This window comes from Cyanistes caeruleus, chromosome 2 (assembly GCF_971803275.1).
Source record: "Cyanistes caeruleus chromosome 2, bCyaCae1.hap1.1, whole genome shotgun sequence".
Lineage (NCBI taxonomy): Eukaryota > Metazoa > Chordata > Aves > Passeriformes > Paridae > Cyanistes > Cyanistes caeruleus.
In genome coordinates, this window is record NC_141702.1 from 40,173,119 (window position 1) to 40,188,966 (window position 15,848).

Consider the following 15,848-nt stretch of genomic DNA (forward strand, 5'->3'; position numbering starts at 1 on the left):
AGCATCAGAGGGAACTTGTCAGTGATAGAGTAACCATTGCATGATCTCTGGGGTCTTTTCCAGTCTCACTGGTACTATGGAAGGCCAACATGATAGAGAGACTGCTGATGGCAACAATCTGACAAATATCACTAAGAGAAGGAAGGTTAAAGTCTGTGTCTCCCTCAAGTACAACAAACTGAACTAAAAAGACCAGTTCTAGATGAGTTTTTGAAAAATATGTTCCAGGTATGCAACTCTCAGGTATGTTAATAAAGCAGCTCTTTGGCCAAACAATATTACTGATGTGTCTATTCCTTTGTCACTGGGAAGCCAAACTTTTTTGTTCCTTTGTTTTTCAAAATACCACCTTTTAAAGAAAACAGTCATCACCTGGTGACAATGAACCTACTTCTGTACATCATAATTAATTTTCTTTTTAAATATATTTGAGACTCTCATTTGCAGAAACTCATGCCTAGAAATAGTGCATCATGGGTTTTTAAAATGATTTAGCATTCAATGTGTACTACAGAGGTCCTGAGTTTATGAGCTATTTTTCTTTAGGGCCATGGATTTTAAACAGGATGTTTCGCAAAGCTAAAGAGAAAATTAATTTGAGGCTTCAGGAAGATAGTGCCACGACAAAGCTAATGACTCTGAAAAAGTCTTCTCCAGCATGTGGCAACTTCTGAAGAGAGCAATCCTGGACAAAAGCTGCCCCCTTTGAGGCAGTAAATTAACTCTTTCAGAACAGAGAATTCAATGAGAATGTTGTTTAGAAAGCAGGTTATGCTTGGTTAGGATGCCCATTTTACAGTCCTAGTGTCAGAAGGCAAGACTAGTCAGGATTCCAGGGCACCTGCATCTGCTTTGTGACAGAAGCTTGCTGCTGCCTTGTATTTTCTCTCCAATCTCACGACGAGAACCAGGAGAGCAGTGAAAGCTGTTAAATGTAGTTCATAATGCAGCCATATCTTTGGCCTTAGCTCCAGCAAGCCCAGATGGGAAATAAGGGTCGTTTAGAAACAGAGCACTTACCACAAACTAGAGAGAGAGATGTAAAACGTACTCACCTACTCATAATTTTCTTCCTCTGAAGTGGATACTGGGTCCTCTGTGACACATTAGAGCTGGATTATTCTTCCACTCTAAACAAAGAAGCTATCTGATTTTTTTGCAAGCTTCTCAAACTACTGCCAAATGCCCAAAATGGGAAGACAAACTGCAAATCCTAATGAATAAACATTTTGCAAGATTAGCCATCTCCAAGCAGGAGATGTTTGCTTTTATCTATTTAATTTATCAAACAAAAAATGGAAATGAAGATGGTAAAGCAAGATACCAAAATGATGGAATCGAAGGATTTCTCCCTTAGCTCTCAGCAGGAGTGCTTTCTGAGGGACAAAAGGATGATTAGAGACATGATGCAAATGAGACAGTGTTCTGGGTGGGGTCTCTCCACATCCACTGTAGAAAAGGAAAATTCCAAGCAGGAAAATACATTTTAGCTTGTTCCCTTGTGGGTGTCTGGTGCTCAGTGATGCATCACAGGTGGGACGTATCAAACAGTAAAACAAATCTTCACAAGCATAAGAGACATTTAAGATATCAGCAAAATTGAACCCAGAGGAAAGAAGATCTTTATTTGAGAGTGGCTGTGTGTTTTATTATGTTTGGTTCTTTTATTTTTCTTTACTGCCTTTCCACAGCACAGATATAAAGCTTTCTTCAAAAATGAAAAAACAAGTTCTCTAAATACTGCAGAATTTTGTGCCTACAGGTCATGGTTGGTTTAAACAGTACATAAGGAAAAGCATAAAAGAGCAGGTATGCATACAAGAAAAGAAGCACTGACCTGCTGCAGCCTTTTCCTTGGCAGCTGCCCAAATAAATGCTGGTCTTAAGTAAACAACCTCATGGACTAGAAAACTTCTGAATTCATACATCAGGAAATAAATATTAGATGTGGCTGTTTGCCACCCCTTCTTAAATATGCCCACATAATCCTAAAATTATATCTGATGTACTTCTGTGATTAATTTTTGCATAAACAGAATATTTTGTGAGCAGAATTTTTAAGTTCCAACCACTTAAATTCCATCTTAAGTGCTAATGTGTATAAATAACTGATCTTCTGGAAATACTCAAGAGCACAGGAAAGGAAAGATAGTTCAAATGACAACTTAAGCATGCTAATATGAACTGAAAATCAGTCAGAGAAGATGCACACTATTATTAGAGGTAGAGAGTGATCTCACATCACTGGAAAGTACCAGCTTTCCTAAAATGCAGTAAATAAAGCAGTAATTCAGTGTGAATGAAAAGAAGAAGTCTGAATAATAGAAAGTTTTATAAAAAGGTTCCCCTTTTTAAGGCCCCATTAACAGGATTTTCAGAGCTCTATGTAACACCATGATACATGTGCTTGAATCCTGCATATTCAAGATGCATAAGGAAGAAACTTCTTTTGCTTTCCAATTTAAAATTATGAGAAAGTTGGATAAAATCTAGAAATAAACACATCTATTGATTCGGGACTTTTAAATATTTTGAATGACTACAAAAAGTCATCTGAAAAACTAGATATTTCTACCACAGGCTAAGGAAACCAGTTGGCAATTTTCCACACTTCATCTGATCACAACTACAGGTTACATGATGGGTCTCACAGCTGAGTCCAGAGTCCATGGGAAGCAGGACAAGAACTTCCAGAGAGCAAGTCATTCCACACCTAATACTTCCTCTAGCACTGGATTCAGTACTGGGAGGTACTTAGCCATTTTCATGAGCTGCACAGGGGTCTGAGACACTAATCTGCACCACCTCCTCACCTCCAGATGACTCAAGTTTGGCAAAGTGAGCTTTAACAGTAGTGGGTAACTTGCACTTTTACTCAAATCACACAATGGTATTAATCTGATTTATATTTTGAGCTCATTAGACTAGAAACTATTCCAAGGCCTGAGAAAGAACTCAGCACTCAGTATTTATTTACTAATATTCACTACCCCCCCCCAAAATTTCCTTTTCTTCATAATGGATTTTCATTGAAAGCTTTCACTTACAGCTTGTCTTATGAACAGCAGATAAATGCAGAGTAAAAATATTGGAGTAAATAACAATACCCTCTTCAGTACTAAAAAGATGAAGAAATTTTAGCTTCTGATGTTGTTTATGATGTTACTTCAGTGACTGGAACCTTTTTATTTAAATTTCGCTGACAATTCTCTAGGTGGTCATGTTGGTCCAAACACAGAGGTGTATTTCCACCATTTCAACATGTATTTGATGTAAGAGCAAATGGTCAAAGAATTCCCAAGAAGAACAACAGAAAAACAAACACACAAGTTGTAGAATGCTTTCTTGTGAGTAGAAATGGATCCAGTGCTTAATAGAGCAGCCAGGTACTTGGGCTCTCTAAAAATAGCTAGCAAAATTGCAGAGTGACAGCAGCTGAAACGTCTGGTCAGCACATACACAGATCTTCTACAATGAAGTATGATGAACATCAGCCAGTGATCTTGCTGTCTTCTGACACCAAAAGGGCTTTGATCAAAACTAGAAATAGGCCCACAACAGTGCAAAGCACCCGAGGCACTTCTAGCAAAGCCAGTAAATTGACATGGAACTCTTTCGTTATACAACACCAGAGTTTCAAGATGAAATATCTGTCTAGGTAAAAGTCCTCTGCACTGAAAGAATGGTAAAAATCTCTTTTCCCCACCAAGAATATTAAAGATGCACTAAGTTAATTTACTTGTTCTCAGTGAAAGAGGAGAGGGAGAGGGAGAAGGAGAGGGAGAGGGAGAGGAGAAACTAGGAGGGTATGTGGGAAGGCTCAATTCTTAGCACCTGACAGGAATTCAAAGAATATTTGGAGACCTGGAAACGCTTCAGAGAAAAGCTGTGGCTCAGTGAGAGAAGTGGAACATATAAATCTTTTTCTTCCATGAAAAAATATTTATTTCTATAAAATAAGAATAAGTTCTTATTTCATCACCACATTCTAGTGAATCATCATTCACATGCATTTATTATTTTCTCTTACCCTTCCAAAATACCCTTCTGCATAAAGATATTGGAAAGTGCACAGCACATTCAAGAAAGCATAAAGGGACCTTACTATGACAAATTTGTGAGTACATATGTCCTCCTAGCAGAGGGAAAGCAAGTATTTCAGTGAGATGTTACACTCTTTTTGTTGTTATTTATTTCTTTGAATAATTGATTAAGCTTAGCCACTCACCAAAAACCTTTTGGGTACTGTGTTGTTTCTATACCAGCAAGACAGCCTGCATGGAATTTACTGAAAATGAGATTTGTCTCTGAAAGACAGCCCCTCGTTTGCTTAGACTGTCCTGCTCCACAGTTGTAAAGTGTTGTTGCTACGTCTGCAACATTGCTACTGCCTCAGCCTGAGAGCTGCTCCTGGATGAGACAGGGAATTCCATTTTAAAAATATAAAATAAAAAAGTATATTTATAGAAGCAAGGCTGACAAGGGGAGGGGGAGGGTATGGAGCGAAGTAGAGAACAGGGAACGAGCACTCATGCTTGAAACCCCTTGCTTGTGCAATAATGAGCTTGAAAGCCTTGCTGAAGTGGTTTTACAGCTGTGCAACAAAATGGTGCACTCTCCTCCCTTAATACTGACATTTTAATGTAGGATCACAGCTATTCAGATTGTCCATTGGAGCTGGCAGGCTGATGGTGTGAGCAACTACGCACTCTCATCAATGTCGCTTGGATGAAAGCTGCTGTCAGGCTCAATAAAATGGCAGGCTAGGCCAATCTGGCACACATGAAAGGAAACTGGAAGAAAGGCTTAATTGCACCTCCAGCAGATTCCAGTTATTCTGCTGGTCTGTTAACAACACGCAGCCTGGCACGCCAGTCCTGTCCAGTCTGCTGTGCTGCGCTGGTAGGAAAAACTCCTTGAAGGTATGGCACAAATACACTCTGGGTTAGACCACCACAACCCAAGCCAAAGAGGTCACAAGTCATCTCAGCCGGTTAGCAGCAGCTGCTGTATCCAGCAAAACACTGAGAACAGGGAAAGAATCCCTAAAACAAAGAGTTGAGTAGGTTCATGGTTGAGGGACCAGCACAGGCTCCACTAGAAGTGGGGAGATTCCACAAGATGGGCTAGGCACTCTTCTGAGACATCTCAGGGAAGATCTAGTAGGAAAAGTACACATTAGAGAGGGACATTAAGCCAAAAGAGAGGGAGAAGAGGTATGGACTGATGACACTGAATACTGTGGCATTCACTCTGTGCAGAATACTGGATGGCATCAAGGATGGAGAAACTAAGCATTTGTGTCTTTCATCTAATGGTAGGGGACTGAGGAAGAGCAAGAGACTGGGTTTTATAAATTTTCTAATTTTTGTTCAGTGGTCGTGGTGGTCATGACCTGCTGTTGGAATGCAAAAAAATCTTTTCCGCTCATGGGGGGAAGGGAACAAGGAAGAAAAATATACTGGATACAAATATCTTTCCTAAAGATAAGGAGCAACAAACCCTTAAAGCCAAATTTTTCCTCTTAAATGGGACTGAGATAATGGGAAGTAATGAGACACCTCTGGACATCTCTTGCTAGCATAGCAATGTGAAACTAAGGAAAGAAATGCTCTAATTTAACAAAAAGAAAAAAAAAAAAAAAAAAAGGTTTCATACGTGCAAGATGAGGCAGAATTACTCATTTTTTTATAGATCAGCAGCAGGTGGCCACAGGGTAAAATATTCAGTCCATCCATTCAGTCTGTCTTGGAAAGTGTATGAGGATGACATGATTTCTTAGTATTTTTATTTCTTGCTATTTTTTTAATTTTACTTGCAGGCATGTTCAAAGACCTCATATAACAGATCCAAGACTGCAATTTTATTACTTTTTGAAGCATGATAAAAAGGAATTGCTCCGAACAAATATTAACATTTTCTATAGAGTTATTCTTTTGTAGCGCAATCTAGAATTACTCAAGAATATTATGTACTGTACACTGAGGAAAAAGAATATATCCCTGTCTTGTGATAAATCAAATTTCAGTTGCACAAACCCTTACATTTCTAAGTCTGGATCACAGCCCTTACTGTCACCTATACTTTGTGCTCTTTTACTATCTGAGGATGAATGGATCTTCTTACTGTTAGGCACCCAGTACCTACACAACCAGGTAGGAGAGGCACTGTGGTCATCAGTGTTGAAATTACTCCTATTTCTGGAACCCTCTGCATAGTAAATTTGAGCAAATGAACTCAGTAGCTCATCCATATAATGACCTGCCAAAACCAGAGAGCACAGTAACTTCCCACAGGACACGAATAACTAGAAAGCTGCAAATGCTCCTTCTGTCAGCCTGACAAAAATAAGGAGAAATTCTTATTCCTTCCTTAAAGAGCAGCCTTTCTGTTTAAGTTGGAGTCTCCCAAGCTTATATATGTTAAAGAGCCAAGTTGCCTCAGCTTATGATCCTTAAGATCACAGTTATAAAGAAATTAGACCAAGGAGGCTGTAATTTTTCAGCACTCAGTAGCAGAGTAGGCTGTTTATGAGAAATTTGGTTTGGATAAGTAATTCTTGTAGGGAACTTGTAATTCTGCCCTGCCTATTTTCTTTCTCCAAAGTACATTATGGTTCGCCAGATCAAACAGCAATGTCACGCATATGTCTGGATCTGGGGATGCTGAAACAATACACACATTGCCTTGAGAACATGGAATAGAGGGTTCCACTGCTTCAAAGTGTATTTAGCACTTGGGATAATTTCCCAGAGATCCAGGCTTGGAATCATGTTTTGAGGGGTTGAAAATACACAGATCAGAATTTTTGCAGCAGGCTTGTGTCTACTGAGGAGTTTAAAGCTTGGCAGCATTGCAACAGATATTAAAAATACATGAAGCTTCCTTTAATGTAAAGTCCTCTGATGGTAAAGTGGACAGGCATTAAAATGGCCAAAGCCATTCCCTTCAGATGATTTCTGGAAAGAAATGCATACTTAACTCAGTTGCATATGACACAAATATTCATCACCCTAAAAATTACACAGGGATCAATAAAAAATGGAAAAACTTCATACACATATCCTTTCCTAATTGAAAAGCTTTACATGACCATTGCAACAGGAATAATATACCCAGATTTGACCTACTTCAAAATAAAATAAAATAAAAATTATTTTTATGGCTGTTTGTATCACGGTATATACTTGTTTCCTTGAAGATAGCTTTATAAAAAATATAGCTATTTCTTGCGAGCATTTTGATCCAAGAGAAAAGTTTCATCCTTCAATAGTGCACATAATAGAATTGGTCAGATTTGAAGCATGGGAGCACTTTTTTATCTTGGATCTTTAATATTTTACAGTTCAGGCAACAGAATTTAACCAAACCATTGGAGATATAACTAATAAGCTCTCCCCACACACAAAACTTACAGAATAGCCTTCATTTTGTTTCTTGCTTTCCTAATTTACATGTAGTAAGAATATGGTTTAAATAAGACATAAAATTTGCATTCTCATTTAATTATCTCCTGAGACAATTAATGTCCCTGAAAAATTTCAATATTTTGGCCACAAAACAGATTTAATAAGAACAGGAGTGGCAGCCCTAAAGTCAAGAGAAAGGTCTATTAAATCAGTAACCCTACTGATTTAAATAGGACTAGGACTGCACCCTGTGACTTTACGGATACTTATCATGCAAATTTCCAGAACATCCTAGTAAGCTTTTCATTCTAAGGCACTTACAAGGTTCTGCCTCCAACGAGCTGTTTCCCAGGGATGCACATGTCACTCACACTTAAACCTCGTCTCTATCCTAAACCTACTGGGCTCTAGAACAAGATGAGAGCTTGGATCACATAACACTGCTCCAAATCTCTTAAAATTATGAAATTATGCTGAAAATTTTAGGAGAATGGGTCTGTTTAAAATATTTTAATGCTATCTTTCACCATTTCTATAGCAAAATATTAATTTTAGATCTTAACACATATCTCTTGTCAGAAATTTTTATTTTTATTTTCTATGCCAACAACATTACATATATCTTTCTAACTCACAACATACTTTGACGTTCAGTCTTCAGAGACACAGAATCATGCATTTTTTTCTTTCTTTTTGGTTGACAAAACTGCCTTATAAATAGAGCTTTCACGACCAAGAGGAAAGTCCTGTAAAACCAAGCGATAACGAATATGATATTTTAATGGTTTAGTTTAAAATGTTCTGTTTTAAGATTTGTTTAAGATAATGCTAGGAACTGACCAGTCACCAAATGTAACAGGCAAGGTAAGGCAAATGAAGCGTAGAATTCAAGGATGTACAATAATTATCAAGCTAGGACTCATCATACACAAAGCTAATGGCTGAAAAATTAGATTTATGGTTTAAGCTAACTTAGACTTCCTCTAGAGCAAACAGAGAAACTAAATTTCAGTGGGCAATTCCTCTCACTCTAAAATGGTTTCTGAAAATTAGATCAATTGCCTTCTGAAGTGCCAGTCTCTAACCAGTGACTACTGCTGGCCTCGAGACATCTAAGTTAGAGTGGGTATCTATCTTCTGACCAGCTACCGACACCTCCACTCGCTAAACTGCACATCAAAGTTAGTAGGAATACAATGCTATACAATACAATGTACAATGCTATACAATACAATACAATGTAGGAGCCTGGATGTCCTGGTTTAGAAATGTCTGCACCTCTAACAGAGACACAAAGTAATAGCGATGCTGAGAGAAGCTCATGCACAGTTGTGGGGAAGTTTTGGTGAGAGGCACTTGCAGTAGCTGGCTGCTGGCTGACTCCAGCGAGTTGCATGTCAAGAAAGCAAGTCATCGACAGGTGACAACAAAACTGATCCAACAGGTAATCCCTGAGGAAACATATATCCAGCAGGGAAACAGGACAGCAAGGAAAACCATTTTTTTGGTACAGGATGAGCAAAGTACCTCAAACTTGTGCTGTAACCACTTCAGTTTGCTCCTGTTGTTCCTATCTGGAAAATCGGTTTCTTCTGCTGTAGTTTCCTGCCTCCTGATGACAATAGAGAGAACATATACTCAGTATTTAATGACGAGAAGCTGCAGCGCATACTAATGGTGCCATAGCTTCTAATATCATCCAATATCCCCTGCTGGCTTTGCAATTACATACACATGGAGCAGGGAAGTGGCATGTGGCACTCCCGGTGAGGATAAGCAGGTGTCTAGAATTACCTACTGACATCTCTCAGAGGAAGAAGGTAAGTGTGAGTTAACTGACCCCACACACAGCTCTGAATGCCTTGGGGTCCCTAATGGCAAAGGCTGATGTTGGAATAAGGGGAGTCTGGTCTGTATGTCTGAATGACTACCCTAAATTCCCTTCCCCCTCTCCTGGTCAGGAGGACTCTCCTTATACCCAAGCCAAAAACAAATGTTTTGTCATCCACTATTGCACCCAGTGTAAAGGTATTTAATCAGAGCATATTTAACAATAATAATCAAAGCATATGTAATCAGGGTCTTCATCTTCAGTTTATGGTATTCCCTTCCACTGAATTATACATGTAGTAGTATGTAGTTCAGGAGAAACAGAAGTGTTCTCACATTGGGATTGGGAAGATAATTTTATTTCTCCTGTGTACTTTTTCCCTTATACAGAAAAAGAAAATAACAAATGGACAGAGAGACTTTTTAAGAAGGTTTTAATTGTTTCTAGGGTTAACAAACCAACAATATTTTGTGTCTCTGCTGTTATTTAATGCTGCAACCTGTACTAGATTAAATTACATGGCAGAGTACTACAGTGTATTGGACAGCAGGCAAACAACACACTACGCTCTACTCATTACTGTGCCCTTGACTAAGTATGTGAATTTGAGTGCACCTCCATTCTATAGAATCCTATATCCTATAAAGAATATTGATTCCTGTTTAAAGACTAAGTTATCAAGACCAGGCTTCTTCCTTAATTCTATAAGGAAATACATGGCTGGGTCACTTTTTTTCTTTTGGTTTTCACTGAAAGTCAAATGACCTTGGGTGTTGTTCTTTTTAACACTCTCAGGGCCAAAGTTGTTAGCTTTTTAGATTTCACACACACACACAAAAATATTGACTAAATTTTTAAAAACTCACTGAGACTGAAATGTGCTTATTCACATACATGCATGCCTATATGAGTGTACCTATTCTATAAGTGTTACTATCTGAGACAGAGAGGAAGAAGGAGAAGGAGAGAGAGATGACAGTATGTCTTTGGTAGTCATTACTACTGCATTACTCCTTCATACAAGCATTACTTTTTACTCCTGAACCTGTGAGTTTCAGGGAGCCTCAAATTTCATTAAACACCATGTTTCCATTTTGGCACGAGAGCAGAAAAACCAAATCGTGAACTAAGCAATTTGTTTGGATATGTCTCACCAAAGCGAGAGCTGGGGATCTGTGAAACCAGAGTTTCCTCTGAGTGACCTGGTTGCTTTCTTCTCTTCGAGCTGTAAGATTCTCTAACTCTGCTAACTTTTCAATTCGTTAATGTCTTGAGTCCAGGGAGAGAGGAGGGAGTTTGCCATGAAAACCGGCACAGGTCACCGCGTTGAGATGAAAGACGTTGTTGAAGGCAGGCACCTGCCCGGGTGTTGGCGTGGAGATGGATGATGAATTGAACACTGCCACCTTTTGGCTGTGGCCACGGCCAGGGAGTTGCGAGGAGGTGATTTTTGCCAGACTTCCTTCTAGAGCGGGCTGGGCATCTGGCAAAAGCACCCTTTCATGCCAAACCAAGGTTGAAGCACTCCCTACTACCGCCCATGTTAGCGCACACCATGTTGCTATCACGTAACTTAGATTTCACCCCTTATCTGCGAGGTCCTCGGAACTGAGAAGATGGGCTAATAATACGAAGAGCTGTTAGCTTTACTAAAGACTAAGTGCAATCAAGTTGATGTAAACAGTCACTTCAGCCTGACTGTGGTACACTCTTCCTGCCTCAGGAATACTTGAGAGTATCTCGCATTGTGTTGTACTGAAATAGTGTTTTCTCAAGCGGTGAATTATATACAGTTTCTACTTCAACCTCTTTTGAGCACTTAGCTGTGAATGTTTGTATCAGTGCCAGTGAGTGTGAGGTGATCTCATTAGAAAGAGAAAGAAAATACTATCAGCGACAGAGTTTTTTCCTAGTGATTAAATGACAAACTCTTATTCACATGCTACGTCTGTAGTTCTTACGTAGGTGTAAAAAAAAAAAAACACAACAAAAAAACCCCAAAACAAACCACCCTCAAAGTGCGTCGCTTTGCCGAGGTGCCCAAAGTGCGGAGCTTCTCGGTGCTTCATCGAGGCACGATCACCGTGTGTTCTCCCCACGCAAATATCACAACCCACACAAGTCTGGGCCCTCGCCTCACACCCCCTCCCGCCCCCGTTGTACTGTACGGGCAAAACCCCGTTTGCTCAGCGAATGAACAGCTCCGGCCAGAATGTCCGTCCCCGGGGACCTTAGCGGGGCCGGGCTTTCACCTCCACTTTCTCACCGAACTCTTCACCTTTGTGAACCTAAAATATGCGGCTCTGAGGGAGGATGCAGGTGGAAGGGCATTCCCCGTGCAAACCCCGGGTGCTCTAGCAGCCCAGCGCGGCCTGGCTCGGGTGCCGCTGCCCCTGCTGGGGCTCGCGTTGCCCGGCAACGGGGAGCCCCGGCCCGCCCGCTTCCCCCGGGGCGCGGCGGCGCCCGGCCGGCGGGAGGGAGCGCGGGCCCCGCTCCGGCTGCCGAGCCAGCCGCGCCGGGCCGGGCGCTGTCCCGGTGGGAGCGGCAAAGAGCCGCAGCACCCGCGCCCCCGGGGCGGCTGTCGGCCACCGCCGGCTGTGCCCAGCCTCCCCGGCAGGCTCCCCGGGCCCGGCCGGGCGGGGCGGGCGCGTTCCACCCGCGGCCGTGCGTGCGAGTTGGGCGGCGGGCCCGGCCGCCGCGGAGGGGTCCTGGACTCCGTCCATGGGCTGGTGTGCGAGGGGGAAAGACAAAGCCCCCTGGCTCCCCTGCCCCTCCTTGGCAAAGCCCAATGCCCCGCTGCTTTCATTTGTTTTTGATCTGCCTCATTAAAAGACTATTGATGGCTTTAACTATTGTCCTTGTTTAGGTGCTGATTTACAAGCGCTAATATCTGACTGTGCCGAGATTAATGGGAGCCCGTGAAGTTTACAATTATCCGCAGGTCCCTTGACCACACATGGAGGGGTTTGGGTTGGGGTCACGCACTCTTATGAAAAACTCCAAAGCAGGCTTAAACCTGGGAACATTTTAATAGGATTGAATTTGTAATAGGATTTGGCAGCTTGGCCTAAACTATAGGGTAGGGGGGTTTGCGCTGGGTTATTTTGGAGTTGAGTTTTGGGGTTCTTTAACCTGGTGTCATTACTATGGCACAACAAAGTGCGCGTTTCAACATTGTGGGTTTATATTTTGTGAAAACCTAAGCACAAATATATTTGATACAGAATATTAAAACAAGGAGCCCTCTATCTGAACATACAGCATATATGGCATATATGTGATAGACTCCAATGCTATGTGTTATTTGATGTGTATCTGCATGCTTTATGTGAGCCCCCGAAATTATTGACAACATATATGGCATCTATTAAAAAAAAATACAAATGTGTTACTTAACTGGAGCAAAAGTTCTGTTGAATAACAAACATTCCCATGCCGACTCCTGCCTTACTCAAAAAAAGCCACATTAGGAAATAGTAACTGTGCAATAAATTAGATTTATTGAAACTAGTGCTGCAAATACAGGAGAACTTGGAATACATGGGAAGGTGGGAGAGAAGCTAAAAGTGAATCATATGAGCAGTTAGTTCTCAGTTAGAAGTTGACAGCAGCAAATTTCAGTTGGTAGCACTGGCTCTATGGCTGTTAATTCATTTTACATCACTTTGTGCTAGGCAATAATGCTGGTTTGCTTCTTATGCTACTTAGATTGCTGTGAAACAGGATCTTATAAATCACCTCATTATTAGGTACCTTCATTTAGTAGTTCTGGGATTGTGGCTTACTGGGGCTTTTCATGGGGTTTTGGGTTTTTTAGTATGACAGCAAAGCTGGAAACATCATACTTGCCGTCAGGGTCATGAAAGTACCTCCTTTCAGGATATAAGCTGGAAACCCTACAGCACCAAGGGAAGTACAGTGGTTAGAAGATATCATGAAAAAATAATGGGAAGCTAATATAGATACAGTTTGCTTGGCTTCAAAAATTCTAATATACCAAACTTTAGGGAAAGGGGGGCTTATGAGAAAACAGAAGCAGCAAATCCTGCACTAATATATGTCCCATGAAATCTCAGAAAACGCCATTGGTCTTGCTGGAGTAGAATCAGGCAAAAGACAGGCAGTTTCCCTCTATTTAGAGCTTCAGAGCTCCATTTTTTGAAGTCAAGACTGATGTAGGAAAGTGCTGGTGCCAGAGGTCTGTATGTGTGTATTCTAACTGCTCAGTCCTTTGCATCATTGTAATCCCAGATGCTGTGCATGTTTCCTGTTCTTATAAAATCAAGGACTTGAGAATTCTGTGGTAAGGCTATGGGCGTCTGGCCCCCTTACTATATTTATTAATTTCTATAGCACTCTGTAATTGCTCTTTGGAAATTCTGAGACAAAACAAGCAAACAAAAAATAGTACTTCTAATTAATATAATAATTATTCCAAAGGCTCACTTATTATTCCATGGCTGTTATTTGCTAACTTTATTCTAGTGTTGCTTTTCAACAGCACCTATTCATAACTGCAATGAAGGATTTGAAGATATATTGGATATAAGGGTTTCCTGACAAGTGGGTGGTTGTATTTTGCAAAGTAACCATTCCAGTGACCATATAGCCGTAGCCTTAGTAGGATAAGATTAACAGCCAAAGTAATTATGATTTGAAAATGTGCATCATCTCTTTTAACCTTCAGGAGTAAAATGTGGAAATGAGTGGGACATTTCCTCTCTAAGAAATGTTGTTTTATTGCTATTTTCAGGTCCTTGAAGACAAATCTGCTTCAGCTTAAGTTATATTGATAGGTTTAAAAATCTAATCAGGACTAATTATATTTTGAGTATTTTCAAGAAAACCTTGTAGAATCATAATTTTGAAGCTACTCTGAATCTTGTGGTGAGTTCAGTGGCCATGACTTTACAAGAGACATGTAGCCCAGTGTATAATGAAAATCTGAGACTGTTTTAACCAGGGAAAATGTTTTTCTGCTCCGCTATTTTCTTTGAACTCAGATTATGCTGTCTCATTAGCAGTTCCTCACTGTCTGACTGAAGTAGGAATCTGGATGAAAATGAACTGACAGCAACTTAATCTAAACAAGTAGGACATGGTAATTGCTCGCAGAGAAAAGTACTTTAAAACAGTTAGTAAAAGCCTGTGGGCTAAGAAAGGGGGAAGTGGAGAGCAGGGGGAGATGTTGCTCCTGAACTAAAGAGGTAGGGCTGACTGCTGGTTTGGTGCTGTGCTAGGTACAGAGATAAGGCTTTTTCTAACATCAACTGGAGCTTAAGGTCGAAGCCCTTCAGGCTGCCAGTGCTCTTCTCTCTATTTCTCTCCACTGCCTTTATTGATAAGAAGCTCTTACGCTTTCCACAGCAGCTTCATTCTGGAGCAGATCGGGAGATAATGCACCCAACAGTGGGACAGTGAGGACAGGTGTATACACTTTCATTGCCATTTAAATGTGTAGCTCCACAGACACTCCGCATTTGCTAAATCCAGCACTGCCACCAGAAGAAGCAGTCCTGCCTGCCCCTGGCCCCAAGTAGGTTTTTCCATCCATCTTCCTCATTGCATGATCATGCACTATCATACCAGCAGGCACAAAACACCTCTGGCGATGACCTTTATACCCTACCCCATGGAAAAGCGTGGAAAGGAAGTAGAAATCCCCACCGTCACTCGCCATAGTCAATCCCCCAAGCCAGCTGCCTGCAGGGCTGCCACAGAGGGGCTGGGGATTAGGAACAGGGGATAAAGAAGATGATTGCTACTTTTGGCAGTAAAGTCAATGCTGTTCTCTCTGCATGATATAAAGAGCTGGCACTCCTATAAGCCCCCCAGAGGTAATGTTGAGGTGCAAAGCAGAGTACAGAGTGGTGAGATAGCAAGATTGAGCTTTAGGTCACCACGATTGTGCACAAAACTTTAGAGGAGCAATGGGACCAGCCCAAGGAAAGGGAGAAAAGTGCCTTCTGAGATTTATGGATGAAATACAGGTGGAAAAAAGTTAATAAGCAGCCATATGGATTAACTCTGTGTATCCATGAGCCCATTCCAAGAAGAACTGCCTCTCTACATATGTCCACTGTAGCAAAGCCAGGTTCTGCAGTTGCCACAGGGAGGACTGATTTTCAAAGAGTCAGTGACAATGGCAGCTGCTTTCAACTGTGCACATGCAAGACCTTTAAAAACATCAGATTGGATAAGAACACAGCTTACATGTTTGAACACAGGCAGTTGCCATGTTTCTGCAGTTATTATTTTGTCTTTCTGGTATGACAGAAATTTAAAAGAAACACATGCATTTTAAAATTATGACAGACAAGATAGACATCTGGTTTGGAATTGCAGTTGTTTCAAGAAAAGGTGTTTTAAGATGTAGAAATATTATGCAATTTTTATTCAAATGACTGAAGCTTATTTGGAACATTTTTATTATTTCCTTACAATATACTGAATAATTTTCAATTTATTTACAGTGATTGATTTTGACTAATAATGAAGTTTTACTCAGCTCAGACTGGAGGGCGATCCCCTTCTTCCATCTTTTAATGTTTTTAATGTGACACCAGAATTATAGACAAAAGCCTCATTATGCATGTATGTGAAAAGAA

The 15,848-nt window shown here is 40.7% G+C and overlaps 1 protein-coding gene across 15 annotated transcripts in view; it reads right to left on the bottom strand.

The window, feature by feature from the left end:
• Window positions 1-12,083, bottom strand: part of LOC111925700 (uncharacterized) — a 57,347-nt gene extending 45,264 nt beyond the window's left edge. For 2 of the 15 annotated variants that reach the window (XR_015283036.1, XR_015283039.1), the window contains exons 1-4: window positions 11,519-11,679; window positions 8,937-9,021; window positions 8,052-8,155; window positions 6,687-6,959 (exon numbers count right to left, since the gene is read on the bottom strand). Coding sequence is in view for 3 of the 15 variants with exons in the window: in XM_086876605.1 (XP_086732731.1) it covers window positions 8,937-9,021; window positions 11,493-12,046 (639 nt within the window). In the remaining 12 variants the exon portion in view is untranslated. Of the gene's footprint in view, window positions 1-2,673; window positions 5,160-6,686; window positions 6,960-7,730; window positions 7,817-8,051; window positions 8,156-8,936; window positions 9,022-10,394 lie in introns of those variants that run through there. The other 13 variants (XR_015283037.1, XR_015283038.1, XM_086876605.1 and 10 more) reach the window with 11 other exon arrangements.
• Between the last annotated feature and the right edge of the window lie 3,765 nt (window positions 12,084-15,848).